Below are 20013 nucleotides of genomic sequence, written 5' to 3' on the forward strand. Positions count from 1 at the left end.
AGTGGCCCCCACATATAGAAACATTAATTGGATGCATGATTTCCCCTGAAAAATTGCTATAAAAATCCATTCTGAGTTAGTGTTTTGGATATTTTTACCCCAATACTAAAAATAGTAATTTACTATGAATATAAAACCATACTTTTACATTTCCAGCCCCATCAAACATTATATACCTCTTTATGAAAGTGTCCTCGGTATAGAAAAACTAGTTTGTCATATGAACAATATTTGAGCGAGTATGCGTAAATACTTATGCATATGTAACCTGTGTCAAATCACATAGCTGTGTGTCATTATCACTTACCATTTCAAACTGTCTTTGTTCACTTGTGATCTGAGATCGTGCCTTTTAGTGTCAAGACTACATTAAAGTAATCTTATTTAATGACCTTATAAATATTACTCTTACAACAGTGTGCATTATCCATATTCAATTGACTGGAGCAGGGTATATAGTCCCTTACCATTACAGAAAAGCTTTAATGTGTCAGGAGAGAAAGGGGCAGCTGTTTAAGTTCAGTACCACATTCATTTATGAAGGCTAAATGGCAACGGTGTCATTATTGAAGCTTGTCCAATAATGAGGTTGACAGAAAGCTATGTTTCTTACCCTATGGTGGTGAGTCAGGGGGGAAATGGGTGTACTGATACAAAAAGAATCCATACCCAGACCCACAGATTCCCACATTTACTCCCCCAAATGACCATGGCCAATTACTTATTTTCAAAGGTTCCAAATAGTTTGGCAACCCAAACAATGTTTGTCATTGGTGAATGAGAAAGGACAAACACTGAGATGAAGTGAAATTCCAAAGAACATGACCCATAAGGACAAGCATTCCACTCCATGGAATGTCTGCTTTTTACACAACGTGCACACACAGACACACAAACACTCAACGCAGGAGAACAACTCTTCCCACAGCATTCTGGCTGATTAACAGTAAGATTGAGGACAGGAGACAGACTTTAAAAAGAGTATTCAAATAGAAAATTAAAACAATACAAATGACAGTAATTTTGGACATAACATATACACGAAGAGTACATAACTTTAAACTGAAAAAACTATAACATGGATATAAGTAACTAGCAGGCCAGAGCTCTTGAACGTATCCCCTCTGAATGAACAGAACGGCCAAACTTTTCTACCAGAGGCCACGCCCAGGAACACCGGAGGTCTATACGACAAAGAAGGATTCATGAATTGACCAACTAACTTTGATAAACAACCAAAAATAACTATTGATTTTCTGCTCCATTAAGAAAGCAAATCTTAGATATGTGTTTTTGGTTAAGTTAATTAGACTGTGCCCATTTTATGCTCACCTTTCTATTTTTCGTGTGAGTTATTTCAGAGTATTTGGTTGCCAAATTAGCTGCCTAAGCCATGGAACTTACTTCGTAGTATACCCCTCTGGTGACAACAGGCCATGAGGCTGAGTTCAAGACCTCTGGCCTGTTACATTACAAATTACTACAGAATTCAGTTTTCTCCTCTCCGAAAAGACAAGGACATGAGAAAACTTACATTCTGGTCATAAGTGTTGTTTGATCCCCGTTCGTAATATAAGTTCATGTTTGATCCATGTTCAACCAACCCTAATTTAGCATGCAGAATAACTTGTCATCACTCAGTTCTGAGGCTGCAGTCTAACTGTGTGTGGTTGGCTTAATATCCACTATAATCATGCAGCTAGTCAGTGCCTATCAGAGCTGACTGGCTCCTGGTGTTAAACCCACTTAACCATCCTCTCAGATCAATACAACACCACAGCTGCTTAGACACGGATTCCCAAACCTTTTTACTTCATGACCCACTAATTGAGGTGTCTTTTGAGTCGCGACCCACCATAAGGGTTGAGCGGTGCAAAAACATACAGACCAAATTTCCTGCAATTCTATACATCTTGCCATGGAGATGAAATAAAATGCCATTTTAAAACTAATTTCCTGCAATTCTTCATGGAGCCTAATCGAATATTGCTGTTTTAAAGCCAATCCATTCTATACATTTTGCCATGGAGCTGAGAGAAATGTTTTGCAGTTTTTAATGCAAATATTCTGCAATTCTACACATTTTGACATGGCTAATGCTGTGTTCATATGCTCAAACATAACAAAATCAAATGGGGGCTTTTATTTTGTTGATTCCAAGTTCTCAAAGACTAGAGTATTTTTTTTAAATATATAGGTCCCTTATCTTTTCTACATACTTTCTATTTGGTTTTAGTTGTTAAAGTTTACACTGAAAGTGTTTTTCCATTCCCCAAAATGTATGTATATATATATATATATATATATATATATAATATATATAAAATATAATAATTTTGCAATGCACTAAAAATGTAAGCTAACGACCCACCTGGACCCCTGCCCGACCCACACTTGCTTAGACAACAGACAGAAAGGCAGACATCACTCTTTTAACTAGATAATGAGTTTGTTTTTGCAGCCTGGCTGAGCTCAATTCAAATTGAAGGTAGTCAATTCAGGAAGTGATTTGAATTGCAAATTCTTAAATGTAAAAACTTTTGAAATAAATAGCTTGAACTTTTTTTTCAGTTTATTGAGAAGTCATTGAAAATAACTGCCCTTCTATTGATTATGTCAATTGTAATTGTAGTTTACCTCCTGAATTGACTGCTCTCAATTCGACTTGAACCCAACCCTGGTGAAAACCTCTGAATCAAACATCGGTAGACTTGAGTATAACTCAAACTTCGACAACATTCAGTGAATTACGTGAAAGTTAGAATGACTTATTACAAAGACAGAACTGAACAGTCACACGTAGAACTTATAATCTTCACCCTCCTCCACATCACCCCTCCCTTTCCGCAGAGATCCCAATTTGCATGTAAACACTCAAAACACAAAATAAAAATACATGAACAATGAAAGTTTTTTAAAACAACAAAAAATACAAGATTTCCATTGAAAAAGGTATGCATTTATAAATATATTGATTTCATCCAAACCTACTCTCAACTCTTTAAAAATAATAATTCTTTGGGTTGATCCTAACCAACAACCTTACCAACTGAGATGGCGAGAAGACATCTGCATAGGTTTGCGCAGGGGCTCTAGATATGACTTTCCATACATAGACAGAGGTCAGAAGACTGTGCCAGTCTCCTTCTTAAACACGCCGGGACAGTTCAGACGCATCACATTTATCTACACACACTCTACAAATATGGAGTCACAGATACAGTCACCTCCAAAATGATTGGCACCCTTGATAAAGATGAGCAAAAAACATGTATAAATAATACAAATACCAAGCTATATTGTATGCAAAAAAAGGAACATACTAATACAATATTGCTCAAGTAAAAAATAAAAAAGTATGTGTCAAAATTATTGGCACCCCTAAAGATTGCATTATCATTCTACTTGTTTAAGTTAATCTCAGATAAAGGAACTGTATTGTGGCCTTCCATGGCTTCCTGTTTCACTGGGGTAGAAAAATGAGGTAACAAACATCCCTTTGTCAGTCATCCATCACCATGAGGAAAGGCAAATGGCTGTTGACTTTCATAAATCAGGCAATGGTACAAAAAAACGACTGAAAACTCCAATATACCACTATTATGGAAACAATGAATATGTTTAAAACCACTGGAACAGTGGTAAACTTGCCTGGTAAGATCCAAGTGTATTTTGTACTACGCACATTGAGGAAGATGGTTTGGGAGGCAAAAAAAAGTCCAAGGGCCACAGTTGTAGAATGACCGAACTTGGTCGCGTCTTGGGGTCACCAAATCTCCAAATATACAATTAAACGCCACTTCCTTTATTGAGAGCAACCAACAAATGTAAATGCCTGGAGTTTGTTAAATGGCATTGGCCCTTGAATAGGAACCAGGTGCTATGGATCGAATGAGATTAAAACTGAGCTCTTTGGCCACGCACACCAGTGGTGTGTTTGGCCTCGAATGAAGGATGCATATGCAGAAAAGAACCTTGTACCTACTATAAAATGTGGATGAATCTTTCAAGGTCCTGGAATGATCCTGTATGGAGGAATGGTCTCATAAAATATTATAGAAAAAGGATAAGTGCTGTTATCCTCACAAGAGGGTGCACAACATATTGAAAATAGTGCCAATAATTTCGACACCTATCTTTTTGAGATTTTTTGTTAATTACTTGAACAAAATATTTTTTTCTAAGCAATTGTATTACTACAAAAATAATATATTTTCACATTTATTGAGCATACAATTTTTGTATTATTCATTTTATACTGTATTTTTTGCTCATCTTTATCAAGGGTGCCAATCATTTTGGAGGTGACTGTTTGTCTGGCCATTATGGAAGCTTGAAAATGAAGTGTCCACTATCATAAACTTTGAACCAATGGGAATGGCAGTAGACCTTCTATATTACTGTGATAGTATAGCTAAAGCACTCTGTAGGCCCTGTCAATAGGTTTTCCTGTGAAACTGGATTGGTGGTACCTGACTGAGTAGGTTACTAAATCAATATCATCTACATTTGTGTTCCAATTAATGGTAATTTGACAATTAACTGTAGCACAATATGGATGCCTTTGACTTGCCAAAGTTAGGCACTGCAGACGTATTGAGAGACCGTTTAGACTTCTCCTTTCTCAAGCTAATGTAAACAGTTCGGAGGATTTGGTCAGCTAGGAGGAATATACATGATGATGACCATTGTACAGACAATGTTTGAAAATACTTGTTGTACGTCAAACGTACGCAAAACGTGACATTCTAACTGTAGAAAAAGTCCACCTGGATAGAGGCTGCAGCTAACGCCAGCGGCCCGGAGATTTATTCAGACGTCAGAGACTGACAAGAGGCCTGTGTAGAAATGTCCATGGACCTGAAACAGTCCTATAATCACTTTAGATAGGCTGGTTTTCATACATTCAGTGCTTGGTAAATGTAACTCTCCCTTGGTCATGCACTGGTTGCTCAGTTAGTATTGAGTATCTGAGGTAAACTTATGATTGATATGCATAAAGTGCTATGTTTATGGATTTACTGTGGCTTGATCTATACATTTATACTTCAGTGATATTCAAGGATGGACATTTGGTGTGTTGTGTTAACTCTATTAACCAATGCTATGGCACGACCATAATTGTGAAGTGCATACCAACCGAAAGAAATCCATCCATTGGATTGATTGGGAATAAGGCCTCTTTGTAAATCCCTGAATATATGAATAAAGCTGAGAACATGTCGGAGTTAGCTGTAACAATGCTGCTTCCCAACCAGAGGCTGGTTCTTGTCCCTCAATGAATGTTCCCTTACCCAGATCCCTGTCCCACTGTCCTAATCCCTCCACCCCAACGCCTTGGTGAGTCCCGTATTGAACAGCCTCCCCAGACACCTTGGCATGTGGCAGGGCACAGGAGCCAGCCCTACTGTAGACGTACACTCCCAGTCTGGGGTTTTGGAAGTAGGGTAGAGACACTGGGCGGCACTGCTAGGGAACCGTCCTCTTTGAAATATATGTAAGCCAAATGGGTGTTTATGGGATGGGAGCCAAGGCCTTTGGATGTGTAAACGCTCGCACACATCACACTGAATGTGGATCTAATGTGGATCTAATGTGGATCTAGCATCTGTCCATCGTTCAGTGCACTGTGTTTTAGGGACCACCCGCTATAGACGTCTGACTGCCGACATTTTACACATGTAAAATCGGTGCGCACTCGGTTCTCAAATTACGTTCAGAGGTGCCAAGTACTCTCGGCCAGAAAGCACTACTGGTGTGAGTGAGCCCTAACAGTGTTGCTCACTCCTTATTTAAGTCCCTTAACTCTCTGTTTCAACATCTTTAAGGTAGGACATGATGGGACAGATAAAGTGCAAAATGACCCTTGAACATCTTTAGCCCCCCCCCCATCTGATAGTGTGTATCACTGCCACTCAGTCTTTGCCTTTATTTTCCTCTACCTCTGCACTCTATTTGAATTATTATTTTTCTCTCTCTCTTGCTTACTCGGGCCAGTCCAGAGGCGCTCAGTTCTTTTTGAAGAAGGAAAAGAGCCGCTTGTCTCCATCGGAGAGGCGATGGGCTCGTCTGGAGGACTGGCTGGAGGGGCCCCCGGAGGACCCAGCGAGGGAGTAGGGGGTCACCCTCCACTCCTCCTGGTGCTTTTCCATGAGCTGCTGATCAATCATACTGTGCATATCATCCTAAGAGAGAGAAAGACAGAATGAATGAGTGACAGAGAGAGAGAGAGAGAGAGAGGGTGTGAGCACAGTAGAGCAACAGAGAGATAAAGGGAATGTGAGGGGATGTTAAAGAGGACAAGGGTTTTTAGAGAAGAGAAGGAAGGCGTGACAGATTGGCATGGAAGTGGCTGGTTTTGGGTGATCACATGGGTTAGAATGGGTGAGCGCATTTCTGTTGATTCAGCAGGCCATGGCATGGAATGGCTCAGCATGGCATGGAAGAGTGGCACAGGATCAGGCCGAGATGGCACACCTAGGCTCACCTCTAAGGCAGGAGGGGGGTACCACAGGGGAGAAAGGGTGGTACGGAAGCTGAGAAAGGCCACTAGATCAGAAACCACAAGAGCCACACAGTAAAGAGCCCTGAGGATGCAAACTGCAGCCAGGGAAAGAGAGAGGAAAGAGCTGCTAGTTACGGGTGAGGATGGGAAGGGAAAGTCATACACTGAGTCCTCAATTTAGTTAGCTAGCTACTTGTCCTACTTGCTTAATTGTTTGCAGTATGTTCAATGAAAACCCATGGTTGAAACTCATTGAGGTTTCATTGAGGAGTGTATTAGTTCCTTAGACACTCGTGTAAATTGGCGACTCAGAGTACGTACAGTATTGTACATGTTATCACACACACACACAGGACAGTGGTAAGTTAGAGGAGAGGACAGGCTGTGGTGTGGAAAAGATCACCATACACACATTTTCAGTCCGCTAGTATACTCTTATTTAATGAATAAAATACAGTACAGATTAAGAATGATAATTACTGTGTGAATGTCATTTATACATTTATACATGTTGTCATTCAGATACATATTCATATCTGTTATATATATATACACACACAAACAGTGGGGCAAAAAAGTATTTAGTCAGCCACCAATTGTGCAAGTTCTCCCACTTAAAAAGATGAGAGAGGCCTGTAATTTTCATCATAGGTACACTTCAACTATGACAGACAAAATGAGAAAAAAAAATCCAGAAAATCACATTGTAGGATTTTTAATTAATTTATTTGCAAATTATGGTGGAAAATAAGTATTTGGCCAATAACAAAAGTTTCTCAATACTTTGTTATATACCCTTTGTTGGCAATGACAGAGGTCAAATGTTTTCTGTAAGTCTTCAAGGTTTTTACACACTGTTGCTGGTATTTTGGCCCATTCCTCCATGCAGATCTCCTCTAGAGCAGTGATGTTTTGGGGCTGTTGCTGGGCAACACTGACTTTCAACTCCCTCCAAAGATTTTCTATGGGGTTGAAATCTGGAGACTGGCTAGGCCATTCCAGGACCTTGAAATGCTTCTTACGAAGCCAATCCTTCGTGGCCCGGGCGGCGTGTTTGGGATCATTGTCATGCTGAAAGACCCAGCCACGTTTCATCTTCAATGCCCTTGCTGATGGAAGGAGGTTTTCACTCAAAATCTCACGATACATGGCCCCATTCATTCTTTCCTTTACACGGATCAGTCGTCCTGGTCCCTTTGCAGAAAAACAGCCCCAAAGCATGATGTTTCCACCTCCATGCTTCACAGTAGGTGTGGTGTTCTTTGGATGCAACTCAGCATTCTATGTCCTCCAAACACGCAGAGTTGAGTTTTTAACAAAAAGTTATATTTTGGTTTCGTCTGACCATATGACATTCTCCCAATGTTCTTCTGGATCATCCAAATGCTCTCTAGCAAACTTCAGACGAGCCTGGACATGTACTGGCTTAAGCAGGGGGACACGTCTGGCACTGCAGGATTTGAGTCCCTGGCGGCGTAGTGTGTTACTGATGGTAGGCTTTGTTACTTTGGTCCCAGCTCTCTGCAGGTCATTCACTAAGTCCCCCCCCCCATGTGGTTCTGGGATTTTTGCTCACCGTTCTTGTGATCATTTTGACCCCACGGGGTGAGATCTTGCGTGGAGCCCCAGATGAGGGAGATTATCAGTGGTCTTGTATGTCTTCCATTTCCTAATAATTGCTCCCACAGTTGATTTCTTCAAACCAAGCTGCTTACCTATTGTAGATTCAGTCTTCCCAGCCTGGTGCAGGTCTACAATTCTGTTTCTGGTGTCCTTTGACAGCTCTTTGGTCTTGGCCATAGTGGAGTTTGGAGTGTGACTGTTTGAGGTTGTGGACAGGTGTCTTTTATACTGATAACAAGTTCAAACAGGTGCCATTCGTACAGGTAACGAGTGGAGGACAGAGGAGCCTCTTAAAGAAGAAGTTACAGGTCTGTGAGAGCCAGAAATCTTGCTTGTTTGTAGGTGACCAAATACTTATTTTCCACCATAATTTGCAAATAAATTCATTAAAAATCCTACAATGTGATTTTCTGGATTTTTTTCCCTCATTTTTCTGTCATAGTTGAAGTGTACCTATGATGAAAATTACAGTCCTCTCTCATCTTTTTAAGTGGGAGAACTTGCACAATTGGTGGCTGACTAAATACTTTTTTGCCCCACTGTATATATATATCTGTTTGACAGCCCATTCAATTTGGCAGTCCATTCACTAACAATGGAAATAAGTTGTTAAACATTATTGTGTTACCCTCGATTATTTTAAATACAGTGTATACACATGTGGCTGAATTGTGTTTTTAAATCGAATCAAATAATAGCTCACACTATGAGTGGCCTAGCGTGCCCCCTCATGCTCCCTGACCTCTGACCCACCTGCCAGGCCTCCAGCTGCTGTGATAGGTTCAGCTTCTGCTGGATGGCGTCCAGGAGCTGGCTGTTCAGAGACATGATATCTATCTTACACTTGGCCAGCTCCGTCTCCACCACTTTCTTCCTGTTAGGCAGACAGACACACAGACATACAGCTTAGAGACAGACATCTTTCTTTGCTCTTATTCCGCTGAATCAGAGTTTATGACTGGCTTGCTTATTTGGAGATTAATGTAAAAAGACTAATTGTTGTTATATGCTAGTCTATTACATTGGTAGTGATTTTACACAGGAAGCACATACAATTTGGTTGTGCCCAGATGATGAGTTATGTTGTGTGGTCTTACTTGGAAATAGCGTCGTCTCGGTCTTGTATAGCACTTTGGAGCTGTTCACTGGGGTCTCGTGCTTCAGACATGGCCCTCATGCGCTCACTCTCCTCCTGTACAGAGCACATCTCCACAGAAAACGTCGCCATCTGCAGGACAGGGGAGGAATGACACAAGCAATACTTATCAAACACATTGTCAGCCTCATAAATAAGAAATCCCATCGAATGTGTCTCCCTTGAATAATAACGCTGTGCTGAAGTGATCTTGTTGGAGAACAACAGCGATGATGAAGCTCTGTGTGCAGTAGTACCTGATTATGGAGTTGTAGAACCTCTTCTTGGCTGTTCCGTGTTCTATCCTGCTCTGTTTCGTACAGCTCTCTCACTCCTCTCAGCTCTTCCCCAAGCTTTCGAACTTGGTCCTCTAGAGCCTCCTCGTCACTCCGCCGAGAACCCTGCTCACACACAACCACAACAACACACACAGGTTCATTATATTGAGATTTCCATTCACTTGTAATTTTAGCTTGTTTTGAGTGTGTACCGAATAGTTCACACTCTTTATTAGATGCACAGAGAAACTATACGCGGGGGGGAACAAAACATTAGGAAATCCTGCTCGTTCAATGACAGACTGACCAGGTGAATCCAGGTGAAAGCTATAATCCCTTATTGATGTCACTTGTTAAATCCACTTCAATCAGTGTAGATGAAGGCGAGGAGACCGTTTAAATAACCATTTTTAAGGCTTGAGACAATTGAGACATGGATTGTGTATGTGTGCCATTTAGAGGGTGCCTTTGAACGGGGTATGGTAGTAGCTGCCAAGCGCAACAGTTTGAGTGTCTCAAGAACTGCAACGCTGCTGGGTTTTCACGCTCAACAGTTTCCTGTGTGTATAAAGAGAGGTCCACCACCCAAAGGACATCCAGCCAACTTGACACAACTGTGGGAAGCATTGGGGTCATGTTGGAGTCCATGCCCGATTAATTGAGGCTGTTCTGGGGGCAAAAGGGGGTGCCGTGCAACTCAATATTAGGAAGGTGTTCCTAATGTTTTACACTCAGTGTATAGTATATCTGGTCAGTATTTTTCATATATGTGTGTGAAAGGTCCGTACCGTGGACTCATTGCCGTCTAGCAGGTTCTGTGTGAGTCTGCGTAGCTCCAGTAGACTGGCATGTAGGCTCCCCATGGGAACGTCCTTGGCTGAGGATGTCTCAGAGGACTCATCCATGGAGGAGTCTGTGGACAGGGCCGAGTCTGTGATGTCGTTGCCTCGCAGGTGGGAGACGAGAGAGCGCACCTGGCAGTAGGCTTCCCACAGCTGGAGACGCAGCTGGAGACAGAGGGAAAGCTGCTTAAGCAAAGACCACTGATAATAATAATAATTAGTTGGTGGGTGCTTACATTTCACCTATGTATAAGTATGTATTAACACACTTGTCAATTGGCCAGGGTCACCATTGTCCAGCATCCCTGAAGCAATTATGGTTACATTTTTTGACATTGTCTGCTTAGGGTTTCAAACGAGCAACCTTTCGGTTACCGGCCCAACGCTCTAACCGCTAGGCTGCCTGCTGGTTACCGGCCCAACGCTCTAACCGCTAGGCTGCCTGCTGGTTACCGGCCCAACGCTCTAACCGCTAGGCTGCCTGCTGGTTACCGGCCCAACGCTCTAACCGCTAGGCTGCCTGCTGGTTACCGGCCCAACGCTCTAACCGCTAAGCTGCCTGCTGGTTACCGGCCCAACGCTCTAACCGCAAGGCTGCTTGCTGGTTACCGGCCCAAAGCTCTAACCGCTAGGCTGCCTGCTGGTTACAGGCCCAACGCTCTAACCGCTAGGCTACCTGCTGAACGCTCTAACCATTAGGTTACCTGCCGTCCATATAAGGTGTTTGGCTGCGATGGCCAGGAATTGAATCCAGGCCAATTGTTTGGAAGACAGCTATGCTCACCACTATACCACCACTACGTGATACACTGTAAATCACTTATAGAACAACAAGGATTCTCTGTATGCCACTCTCTCTCATCAACAGTGTTATTTGCATGCATGTACCTGCTCCCTCTCCTGTTCCTGCTCCTCTTGCTCCATGCTCTGTTCTATCTCACAGAGTAGGCTGGCAGGGTTTGGGCTGAGGCCTTGGAGACTTCTCTCCTCTGTGAACTCCTCAAAGCGGGCACTCAGATGTCTGTGGGACACCCGTACCTCCTGGAGCTCCAGCTGGCTCTGCCGTAACTGGACATGTACAGCAGTCAACAAACTGGTCAACACAGTGGTCAACACAGTGGTCAACACAGAGCCCTGATACCATACAGATCAATACAACACACTCAGAAGTACTCGTACTGTACAGATATCTATACACCAACATACACACTCACACATTACACAGGAATATTATGACACAGTACAACAGTTCTATCAAAACCCCTAAAGAATGTCAGAGATCGTACCTGTGAGACCTTCTCGTGGTACTGTTTCTCCAGCACTAGCGTCCCTTCCCTCAGGTCGTCAACAGTGTTCTGCAGTAGCTCGTTTTCCTCTAGTACGGCGTTAACCTGATCCTCCAGCTCTCTCTTACGCTCCGACAGCATCTTAATCTGACAAAATACATAACCCCAATAGCCAAGTTACACATTGTGCTATGGAACCAAGGACAGATAGGAGAAACTGTTTTGGTAGCTATCTGCACTCAGTGTTAGCCCTCTAGTGTTAACCTGTTTCTTTCCTGACTCTGAGGAGAGTTCAAATGTTCCAGAAGATTAAAGTACTCCCCCTGGTCCAAAGAATGTTTGTTGCCTAGCATAGGCGGTTAGGAGTAGGCGGTTTCTGCCTCCCTCACATACAGGAATGTCTCTGTGATAAGTTGATATTCCAAATAAACCTGATAAGTCTATTCCTTCATCAGTCTATACTGTACAGTGGACTGAAGGCTAACATTGCACGAACACCGCACATGTCTAGAGATACAAGGAGAGTTTGTGTGTAATATGTTCGGTAGCCGCCCGAGCAGCTTACTCTATTAAACAAACATCAGCTCTTGTTCTTTCTCGTTATCCCCCAGCCATGCTTTGACCTACGTCTGTTGATCTCCTTCACAGCGCAGGAGGCTGACATTGTGTGTACAGCTCAGCTCACTGACTTTGCCATCATGTGGACATCTTTGTAGCTTTATGTTCTCCGTGTGTCCTTCAGACATTTTGGTTGACATTGCTGTGATTTTCTTTGTCTAGCAGGACTGTGATATATTCATCCGTCACATTAAGAACACCCGTTGCAATCCTGCGAACACCCAGACATTGCAGTATATCTGAGCTAAATATAGAACGGTATTGTTTTCACCCAATTACAGCGCGGTCTCCGCAGTGGGTTATTCCTCTCCAATAAGACCCACTTTAAAAGAGGAGGCTTCAGAGAGATATTATATACTGTACTGTATGTCATGGTATCATCCTATGACCCTGAGCTAAATGGCTGATATTACACATTACTGATATTACTGTGTATTCCCCTGGTAGGCTACAGTATCACACGCTCCATAGCAGTACAGTGGGACATGTACACATGTGACATGCAGCATGCAGACAAACCAATATAACCACTCACTTCCAGCCCTTGCTGCTCCAGTCAAGAGGAAGGATTCAATCATGGTATTAGAGGAGTGGAACAGGGAATGATTGATAGAAAAGGAGGAAAAACAGATTTGTATATTTGTTCACTTAACTCAACTGTTTGAATTAGTTTGATAGCAAGCACAACTTGAGGTGTGCATATTCTAATATCTCAGGATATTACTTTTCAAACCCACACAGCATTTTAAAAGAACATTTTAAATAAACAACACTTTTGATAATGACTGGGGATATATTTCATAGGTAATATCTGTCAAGTTGAAATACATTTTAAGGAAGGTATTGATTTTTGAGGCGGTTAAAAATGACTCCGCCCATGCCTCACCTCAGCCTGTAGGCTTTCTAATCTCGCCTTCGCCGGGTAGGCTCCCTAGTCTCGCCTCAGCCGGGTAGGCTCCCTAGTCTCGCCTCAGCCGGCAGGCTCCCTAGTCTCACATCAGCCGGTAGGCCCTGTAGGCTCTCTAGTCTCACATCAGCCGGTAGGCCCTGTAGGCTCTCTAGTCTCACCTCAGCCGGAAGGCTCTCTAGTCTCACCTCAGCCGGCAGGCTCTCTAGTCTCACCTCAGCCGGCAGGCTCTCTAGTCTCACCTCAGCCGGCAGGCTCTCTAGTCTCACCTCAGCCGGCAGGCTCTCTAGTCTCACCTCAGCCGGCAGGCTCTCTAGTCTCACCTCAGCCGGAAGGCTCTCTAGTCTCACCTCAGCCGGAAGGCTCTCTAGTCTCACCTCAGCCGGAAGGCTCTCTAGTCTCACCTCAGCCGGAAGGCTCTCTAGTCTCACCTCAGCCGGAAGGCTCTCTAGTCTCACATCAGCCGGAAGGCTCTCTAGTCTCACCTCAGCCGGAAGGCTCTCTAGTCTCACCTCAGCCGGAAGGCTCTCTAGTCTCACCTCAGCCGGAAGGCTCTCTAGTCTCACCTCAGCCGGAAGGCTCTCTAGTCTCACCTCAGCCGGAAGGCTCTCTAGTCTCACCTCAGCCGGAAGGCTCTCTAGTCTCACCTCAGCCGGAAGGCTCTCTAGTCTCACCTCAGCCGGAAGGCTCTCTAGTCTCACCTCAGCCGGAAGGCTCTCTAGTCTCACCTCAGCCGGAAGGCTCTCTAGTCTCACCTCAGCCGGAAGGCTCTCTAGTCTCACCTCAGCCGGAAGGCTCTCTAGTCTCACCTCAGCCGGAAGGCTCTCTAGTCTCACCTCAGCCTGTAGGCTCTCTAGTCGTGTCATGTGCTGGTTGGTGGAGATGCTCTTCTCTCTGAAGTCATCCCGTAACGAGTGGACCTGAGTGGACAGCTGCCTCTCCACCTCTGTAGCCTGGAGACGAAACACACCCCAGAAACAGGGTGTTAGCACAAAAGACATGAATAAATATTTGAATAACATGTTATTAATAAAAATTCAACTTAATTCACTCCCTCAGGGGCATTACCAGATTACAAATAAACATCTTCTGCATAGAATAAAAAGTGCATAAGGGTAGTGTTGTAAAGTCATAATTCAGAACAGTAGTATTATGCAGTCTGTTGTTCAGTGTAGAGCAACTCCTGTTGTTTGTTGCTGCTTTGAGTGCGTCTCTCAGCAAGGAGCCTCGGGTTCACCACAGCTCTGGGAACATAACTCATCCCTCCAGCGCTTGATTCAGAGCAGCATGACGTCACTCCTTATGCACAACAATACTGACACACTCACACACAATGAAATGTTCACAACATATTGTCCACACACACTAATGCCCCTTACATACTTCACATGGCGCAATTTATACATTTTTATTTTATTTAACATTTATTTAACTAGGCAAGTCAGTTAAGAACAAATTCTTATTTACAATGACAGCCTACCCTGCCCAAACCCGGACGACGCTGGGCCAATTGTGCGCCGCCCTATGGGACTCCCAATCACGGCCGGATGCAATACAGCCTGGATACGAACCAGGGACTGTAGTGATGCCTTTTGACCGCTGCGCCACTCGGGAGCCCATGGTGAGACACGTTCTGAATGAGTAACCCACATTGTAAATGCTTTGAGTGCTATTTGATTTGACACGATGTCGCCTCTGAGTCACCACAGTGTTCCTGGAACTGGTACATTCCGCTGCGCAGTATAACTGTTCCTGTGAAAGCACAGGTTTGAGTAACTCTTGGCCTTTAGAATCTGGAATGTTCCATTTGAAGCTGGGCCCCTCCTTCTGAGTGCAGCAGAGTGCAGGGTGCAGCCCCTTCCCTGGCTGAGATCATTGGACTGTTCTGGTCACCCCACTGCCTACCAGCCGAGTGCAGATCGCAAAGTCAGACCGACAGAACTTCATTAGCATAAGTGAGGCTGCACTCAGGAAGCCCAGACTCTGATTGTCATCATCACTGCCATGGTAATGGACGGTGGAATCTGGGATACCACTCCCTCACTCCTCTCCAGCCTCTGCACTGAGAAAAATAAAATGCCATATAACAAAGCAATCATTGATTTATTCACTGGAGACAAAGTCAACTTAACAGATCTTACTGAGAATATAGAGACCTGATAAACTGCCTGTACACACTGTACGATGCATTTACACAATTCTCTGACTACACTATTTCACTCCATCATGGCACTTCAGTATCTAGAATCTAGTAGATCTGTGTCCTCATTAGAGATTCTAGAGAACACTCATCCAACAGGTTTTTTCCTGTCCACAATCAAAGGTCAGGTGTATACTACCTCTGACAAATAAGAACCAGGTGGAATCAAATCTCTACATGGGTTTGCTACAAAGATCATATCCGTGGCAGGATGTTCGATATGTTTGCCTCTAGGTAGCAGTGTGGTATTTCTAGGTTATTTCAGTCAGTGGTTGCAGTGTTGGCCACACTGGTGACTGGTGAGGCCTTGGTGAGTAGGGACTGCATGAGACAGGTCAGAAGGCTACAGCCTCTCTCTAATGCCAAGTCCTAAACAGTGTTATCTTTTCTACTACAGTAAGTCTACTGTAAGTGAATTTAAGATTTGTGAGAGGGTAATGGTTTCTCCATTGGACAGCTGTTTTGAGTTTTGGAAACCAGCATGGCGTAGAGTTTTTTGGAACGCTTTTAAAGGTGAAGAGAGATGTCCACTAACGTCTGCTGTAAAAATATGGGCTACTTCCATTCACACTTGATGCACTTGTGTCCTTAAATAACTCAGAGAGGAGTTGTACTATTGATGTATTCTGTCTGGGTAACCAAGGGCAGAACAATCTGTAAACTAGACACTATCAGTTGTACCATATCACTGCTCCAACACAGGAAGAGTTTGGTCCGTGCACTGTGCTTACAACAAGAAGGAAACATTTTTGTTGTGGCTCTTTCACAAGTATTGAATCCCTTCCACATCGAAGTCCATGTACCCCTTTTTCATAATGGCACCTTGTTGTCCCCAGTGATGCGTGGAATGAATGATATGTAGCCTACACTAAATGCAGAATCATATTCACTTTGAGGCATTTATAGACATTCAGACATAGTGTACAACACACCAGCTCTACTCTGCCATTCGGAATGTGCTTCACATTCTCCTAACCAGGCTAGGATGATGCATACAGCTCTTCCTCTCTGACCTGACTGATGTATCTCTCCTCAGTGGATGTCTATACAGAGCCCGGTCACAGTGGGAACGTGACATTTGACCCAGTATCACACTGCGCCTGGCAGATTGAGATCACAGGAGAAACAGGATATTTCACTGTGGTTTGCCAGATTTACTGATATTTCCCTTAATCTGAGCGTCAAATCCTCAGATCCCAGATCAAGCATTATCAGTGCATGGGGGAAAACGGACTATTGCGACAGAATCCAGGCCAACAAACTAGGGCTCAATCAACTGAGGGACAAGCGTAACGCTCATTCTTCCTCCAGAGTCCAGACACAAAGGTAACTTGTGCCAAGTCATTCTCTTTCAAAGGGAGAATCACAAGATTCTCAAAACTTTTTCATTTACACTAGTCTTTGATTGGAGAGGAAACATATCTTTGCTACATACAAACCTAATCCATAGCGTATGTATAATACAAGAACGTAACAGATTTTCGGAGGTTTCCGGTCTAATGTTCTTGCTTACGCCTATGTGAAATTGAGAGGGGCTTGTATCCTCTTATTTTTTAACATAGCTAATTAAGTCAGGGATTTCCAATGGCTTATCTGTTTCCTCTTTCTCTCTCTGCCCTCTCCTCAGGAAGCAGAGTACACGTGAACAGTTCAAGCTACAGTATACACGTATGGTTGAAGATGACTCACAAGTCAATGTGTGTACATGTCAGGGGGTCTGTGTTGCAACCTGACATTGGGTCGGCTGTACAGCACACAGTGATGCAGAGCACATTTCCATGGCAACACATGGAATCTCACATGTGACACCCGGGTTGTCATAGCAACCAGAGAGAGCTGAGACATGACTGGTGGAGCTGTGTGACTTGGTGGCCATATTTCTGGCATTTCCCTTAGTCATAGCACAGTGTACACTAGTGTATGGACCCACACTCTTAGAAGTAAAGGAGCCCGGAAGACTCTTTTGGGATTCTAAAAATTGTCACACAGGGGGAACCTATCTAATTCCAAAAGGTTCCTTAAGGAACCCCTCTGAAATGAGTCTTCGAGGAACCCCTGTGTAAAGGTTCAAACCGGAACCTTTTTGTGATGGGAGGGGTTGAACGTTGAACCTTTTTAATAATATATTGTAGAAGAGGCAGCCTATCAGAAGAGTGGAGGTGTGGCTTCCACCCATTAGAGTAAATGTCCTTCCTGTTCATCATGTTAAGTTTATACACTGCAAATTTCAATTGCCCTTGAATGTGTGTGCATATTACATATTCTAATGTAATATTCATACATCTATGCTCACTTCGAGGCAAGCAACACTGAAGCATGCATGAGAGCATCAGCTGTTCCGGACGACTGTGTGATCACACTCTCCGTAGCCGATGTGAGAAAGACCTTTAAACAGGTCAACATTCACAAGGCCAGACAGATTACCAGGACGTGTACTCCGAGCATGTACTGACCAACTGGCAAGTGTCTTCACTGACATTTTCAACCTGTCCCTGACTGAGTCTGTAATACCAACATGTTTCAAGCAGACCACCATAGTCCCTGTGCCCAAGAACACTAAGGTAGCCTGCCTAAATGACTACCGACTCGTAGCACTCACGTCTGTAGCCATGAAGTGCTTTGAAAGGCTGGTCATGGCTCCCATCAACACCTTTATCCCAGAAACCCTAGACCCACTCCAATTTGCATACCGCCCCAACAGATCCACAGATGATGCAATCTCTATTGCACCCCACCCTGCCCTTTCCCACCTGGACAAAAGGAACACCTGTGTGAGAATGCTATTCACTGACTACAGCTCAGCGTTCAACACCATAGTTCCCTCTAAGCTAAAGACCCTGGGACTAAACACCTCCCTGCAACTGGATCCTGGACTTCCTGATGGGCCGCCCCCAGGTGGTAAGGGTAGGTAACAAGGAACCCCTGAACTGAACATACTGTACAGTTCAAGCTACAGTATACACGTATGGTTGAAGATGACTCACAAGTCAATGTGTGTACATGTCAGGGGGTCTGTGTTGCAACCCTCCTGTACTCACTCATGACTGCATGACCAGGCACGACTCCAACACCATCAATAAGTTTGCCAACAACACAATACTGGTAGGCCTGATCACCGACAACGATGAGACAGCCATTGGAAGGAGGTCAGAGACCTGGCAGTGTGGTGACAGGACAACAACCTCTCCCTCAACGTGATCAAGAAGGGAGATAATTGTGGACTACAGGAAAAGGATGACCGAGCACGCCCCCATTCTCATCGACGGGGCTGTAGTGGAGCAGGTTGAGAGCTTCAAGTTTCTTGGTGTCCACATCACCAACAAACTATCATGGTCCAAACACACCAAGACAGTGGTGTAGAGGGCACGGCAAAGCCTATTCCCCCTCAGGAGACTGAAAAGATTTGGCATGGGTCCTCAGATCCTCAACAAGTTCTACAGCTGCACCATCGAGAGCATCCTGACTGGTAGCATCACTGCCTGGTATGACAACTGCTTGGCCTCTGACCACAAGGTACTACAGAGGGTAGTGTGTACGGCCCAGTACATCACTGGGGCCAAGCTTCCTGCCGTCCAGGACCTCTATACCAGGTGGTGTCAGAGCAAGGCCCTAAAGGAGTCAAAGACTCCAGCTAACCTAGTCATAGACTGTTCTCTCTGCTACTGCACGGCAAGCAGTACCGGAGTGCCAAGTCTAGGTCCAAAAGGCTTCTTAACAGCTTCTACCCCCCAAGCCACAAGACTCCAGAACAGCTAATCCAATGGCTACCCAGACTATTTTTATTGTCCCCCCCTTTTTACGCTGCTGCTACTCTCTGTTTATTATCTATGCATAGTCACTTTAACACTACCTACATGTACATATTACCTCAATTAAGTCAACTAACCGGTGCCCCCGCACATTGACTCTGTACTGGTACAGCCTGTATATAGCCTTACTACTGTTATTTTACTGCTGCTCTTGAATTATTTGTTATTTTTAACACTTATTTTTCTTAAAACTGCATTGTTGGTTAATTAAGGGCTAGTAAGTAAGCATTTCACTGTCAGGTCTACACCTCTAGTCGGTGCATGTTACAAATAAAATTTGATTTGATATTAACATGATTGCACATAGTAATAAAGTGGTAACTATTCCAATTTTGGGATTTGCATAGGCTCAAGGAACTCATACACCTCTGAAAGCCACATTAAGGCTGCAAAAGTGTCAGTGTTCAACCTTAACATGTGATGACAATACAACAGAACAGACTAACAGGAATGACACTTACTCCCACGGGTGGCCTAAACATATCTATCTGAAGGGATTCCTTAAGGATCTCCAAGGTTTCTCGAGTCACAACTGTCATAACTCTCCTGTGATGATCTGAAGGATCAGGCTACAGCGGGTCCTCTCTACAGCGTGCTCTCTCTCGTAGAGGGGGAGAGCGGGAAGTCGGCCGTTTTATGACTGTCGTAAAAGACGCTGCCTCTATGTTCTGTAGTGTTCGAGATTGGAATGTAAACTGTGGAACACAGAGAGACCCTTGGACGTCAAAAGTTTGAATAATTAAACAATATTTCTATTTTTGAGAATGTGGGAGTGGTCTGTGGACACTTAAGGGACAGTCATGACGAGTG

General features: G+C 43.8%; 1 protein-coding gene across 2 annotated transcripts in view; it reads right to left on the minus strand.

Annotated features, from left to right (window-relative positions):
- Nucleotides 1–454: 454 nt before the first annotated feature.
- Nucleotides 455–20013, minus strand: part of LOC112263038 (BICD family-like cargo adapter 1) — a 30701-nt gene continuing 11142 nt past the window's right edge. Inside the window, exons 3-11 of one of the 2 annotated variants that reach the window (XM_024439002.2) lie at nt 14031–14147; nt 12823–12834; nt 11670–11816; nt 11272–11451; nt 10330–10548; nt 9521–9664; nt 9226–9356; nt 8882–9002; nt 455–6185 (exon numbers count right to left, since the gene is read on the minus strand). In XM_024439002.2, coding sequence (XP_024294770.1) covers nt 6009–6185; nt 8882–9002; nt 9226–9356; nt 9521–9664; nt 10330–10548; nt 11272–11451; nt 11670–11816; nt 12823–12834; nt 14031–14147 — 1248 coding nt within the window. In that variant the 3' untranslated portion in view covers nt 455–6008. The remainder of the gene's footprint in view (nt 6186–8881; nt 9003–9225; nt 9357–9520; nt 9665–10329; nt 10549–11271; nt 11452–11669; nt 11817–12822; nt 12835–14030; nt 14148–20013) is intronic. The other variant, XM_024439003.2, reaches the window with a different exon arrangement.

Source organism: Oncorhynchus tshawytscha, linkage group LG12 (assembly GCF_018296145.1).
Source record: "Oncorhynchus tshawytscha isolate Ot180627B linkage group LG12, Otsh_v2.0, whole genome shotgun sequence".
NCBI classification, from domain to species: domain Eukaryota; kingdom Metazoa; phylum Chordata; class Actinopteri; order Salmoniformes; family Salmonidae; genus Oncorhynchus; species Oncorhynchus tshawytscha.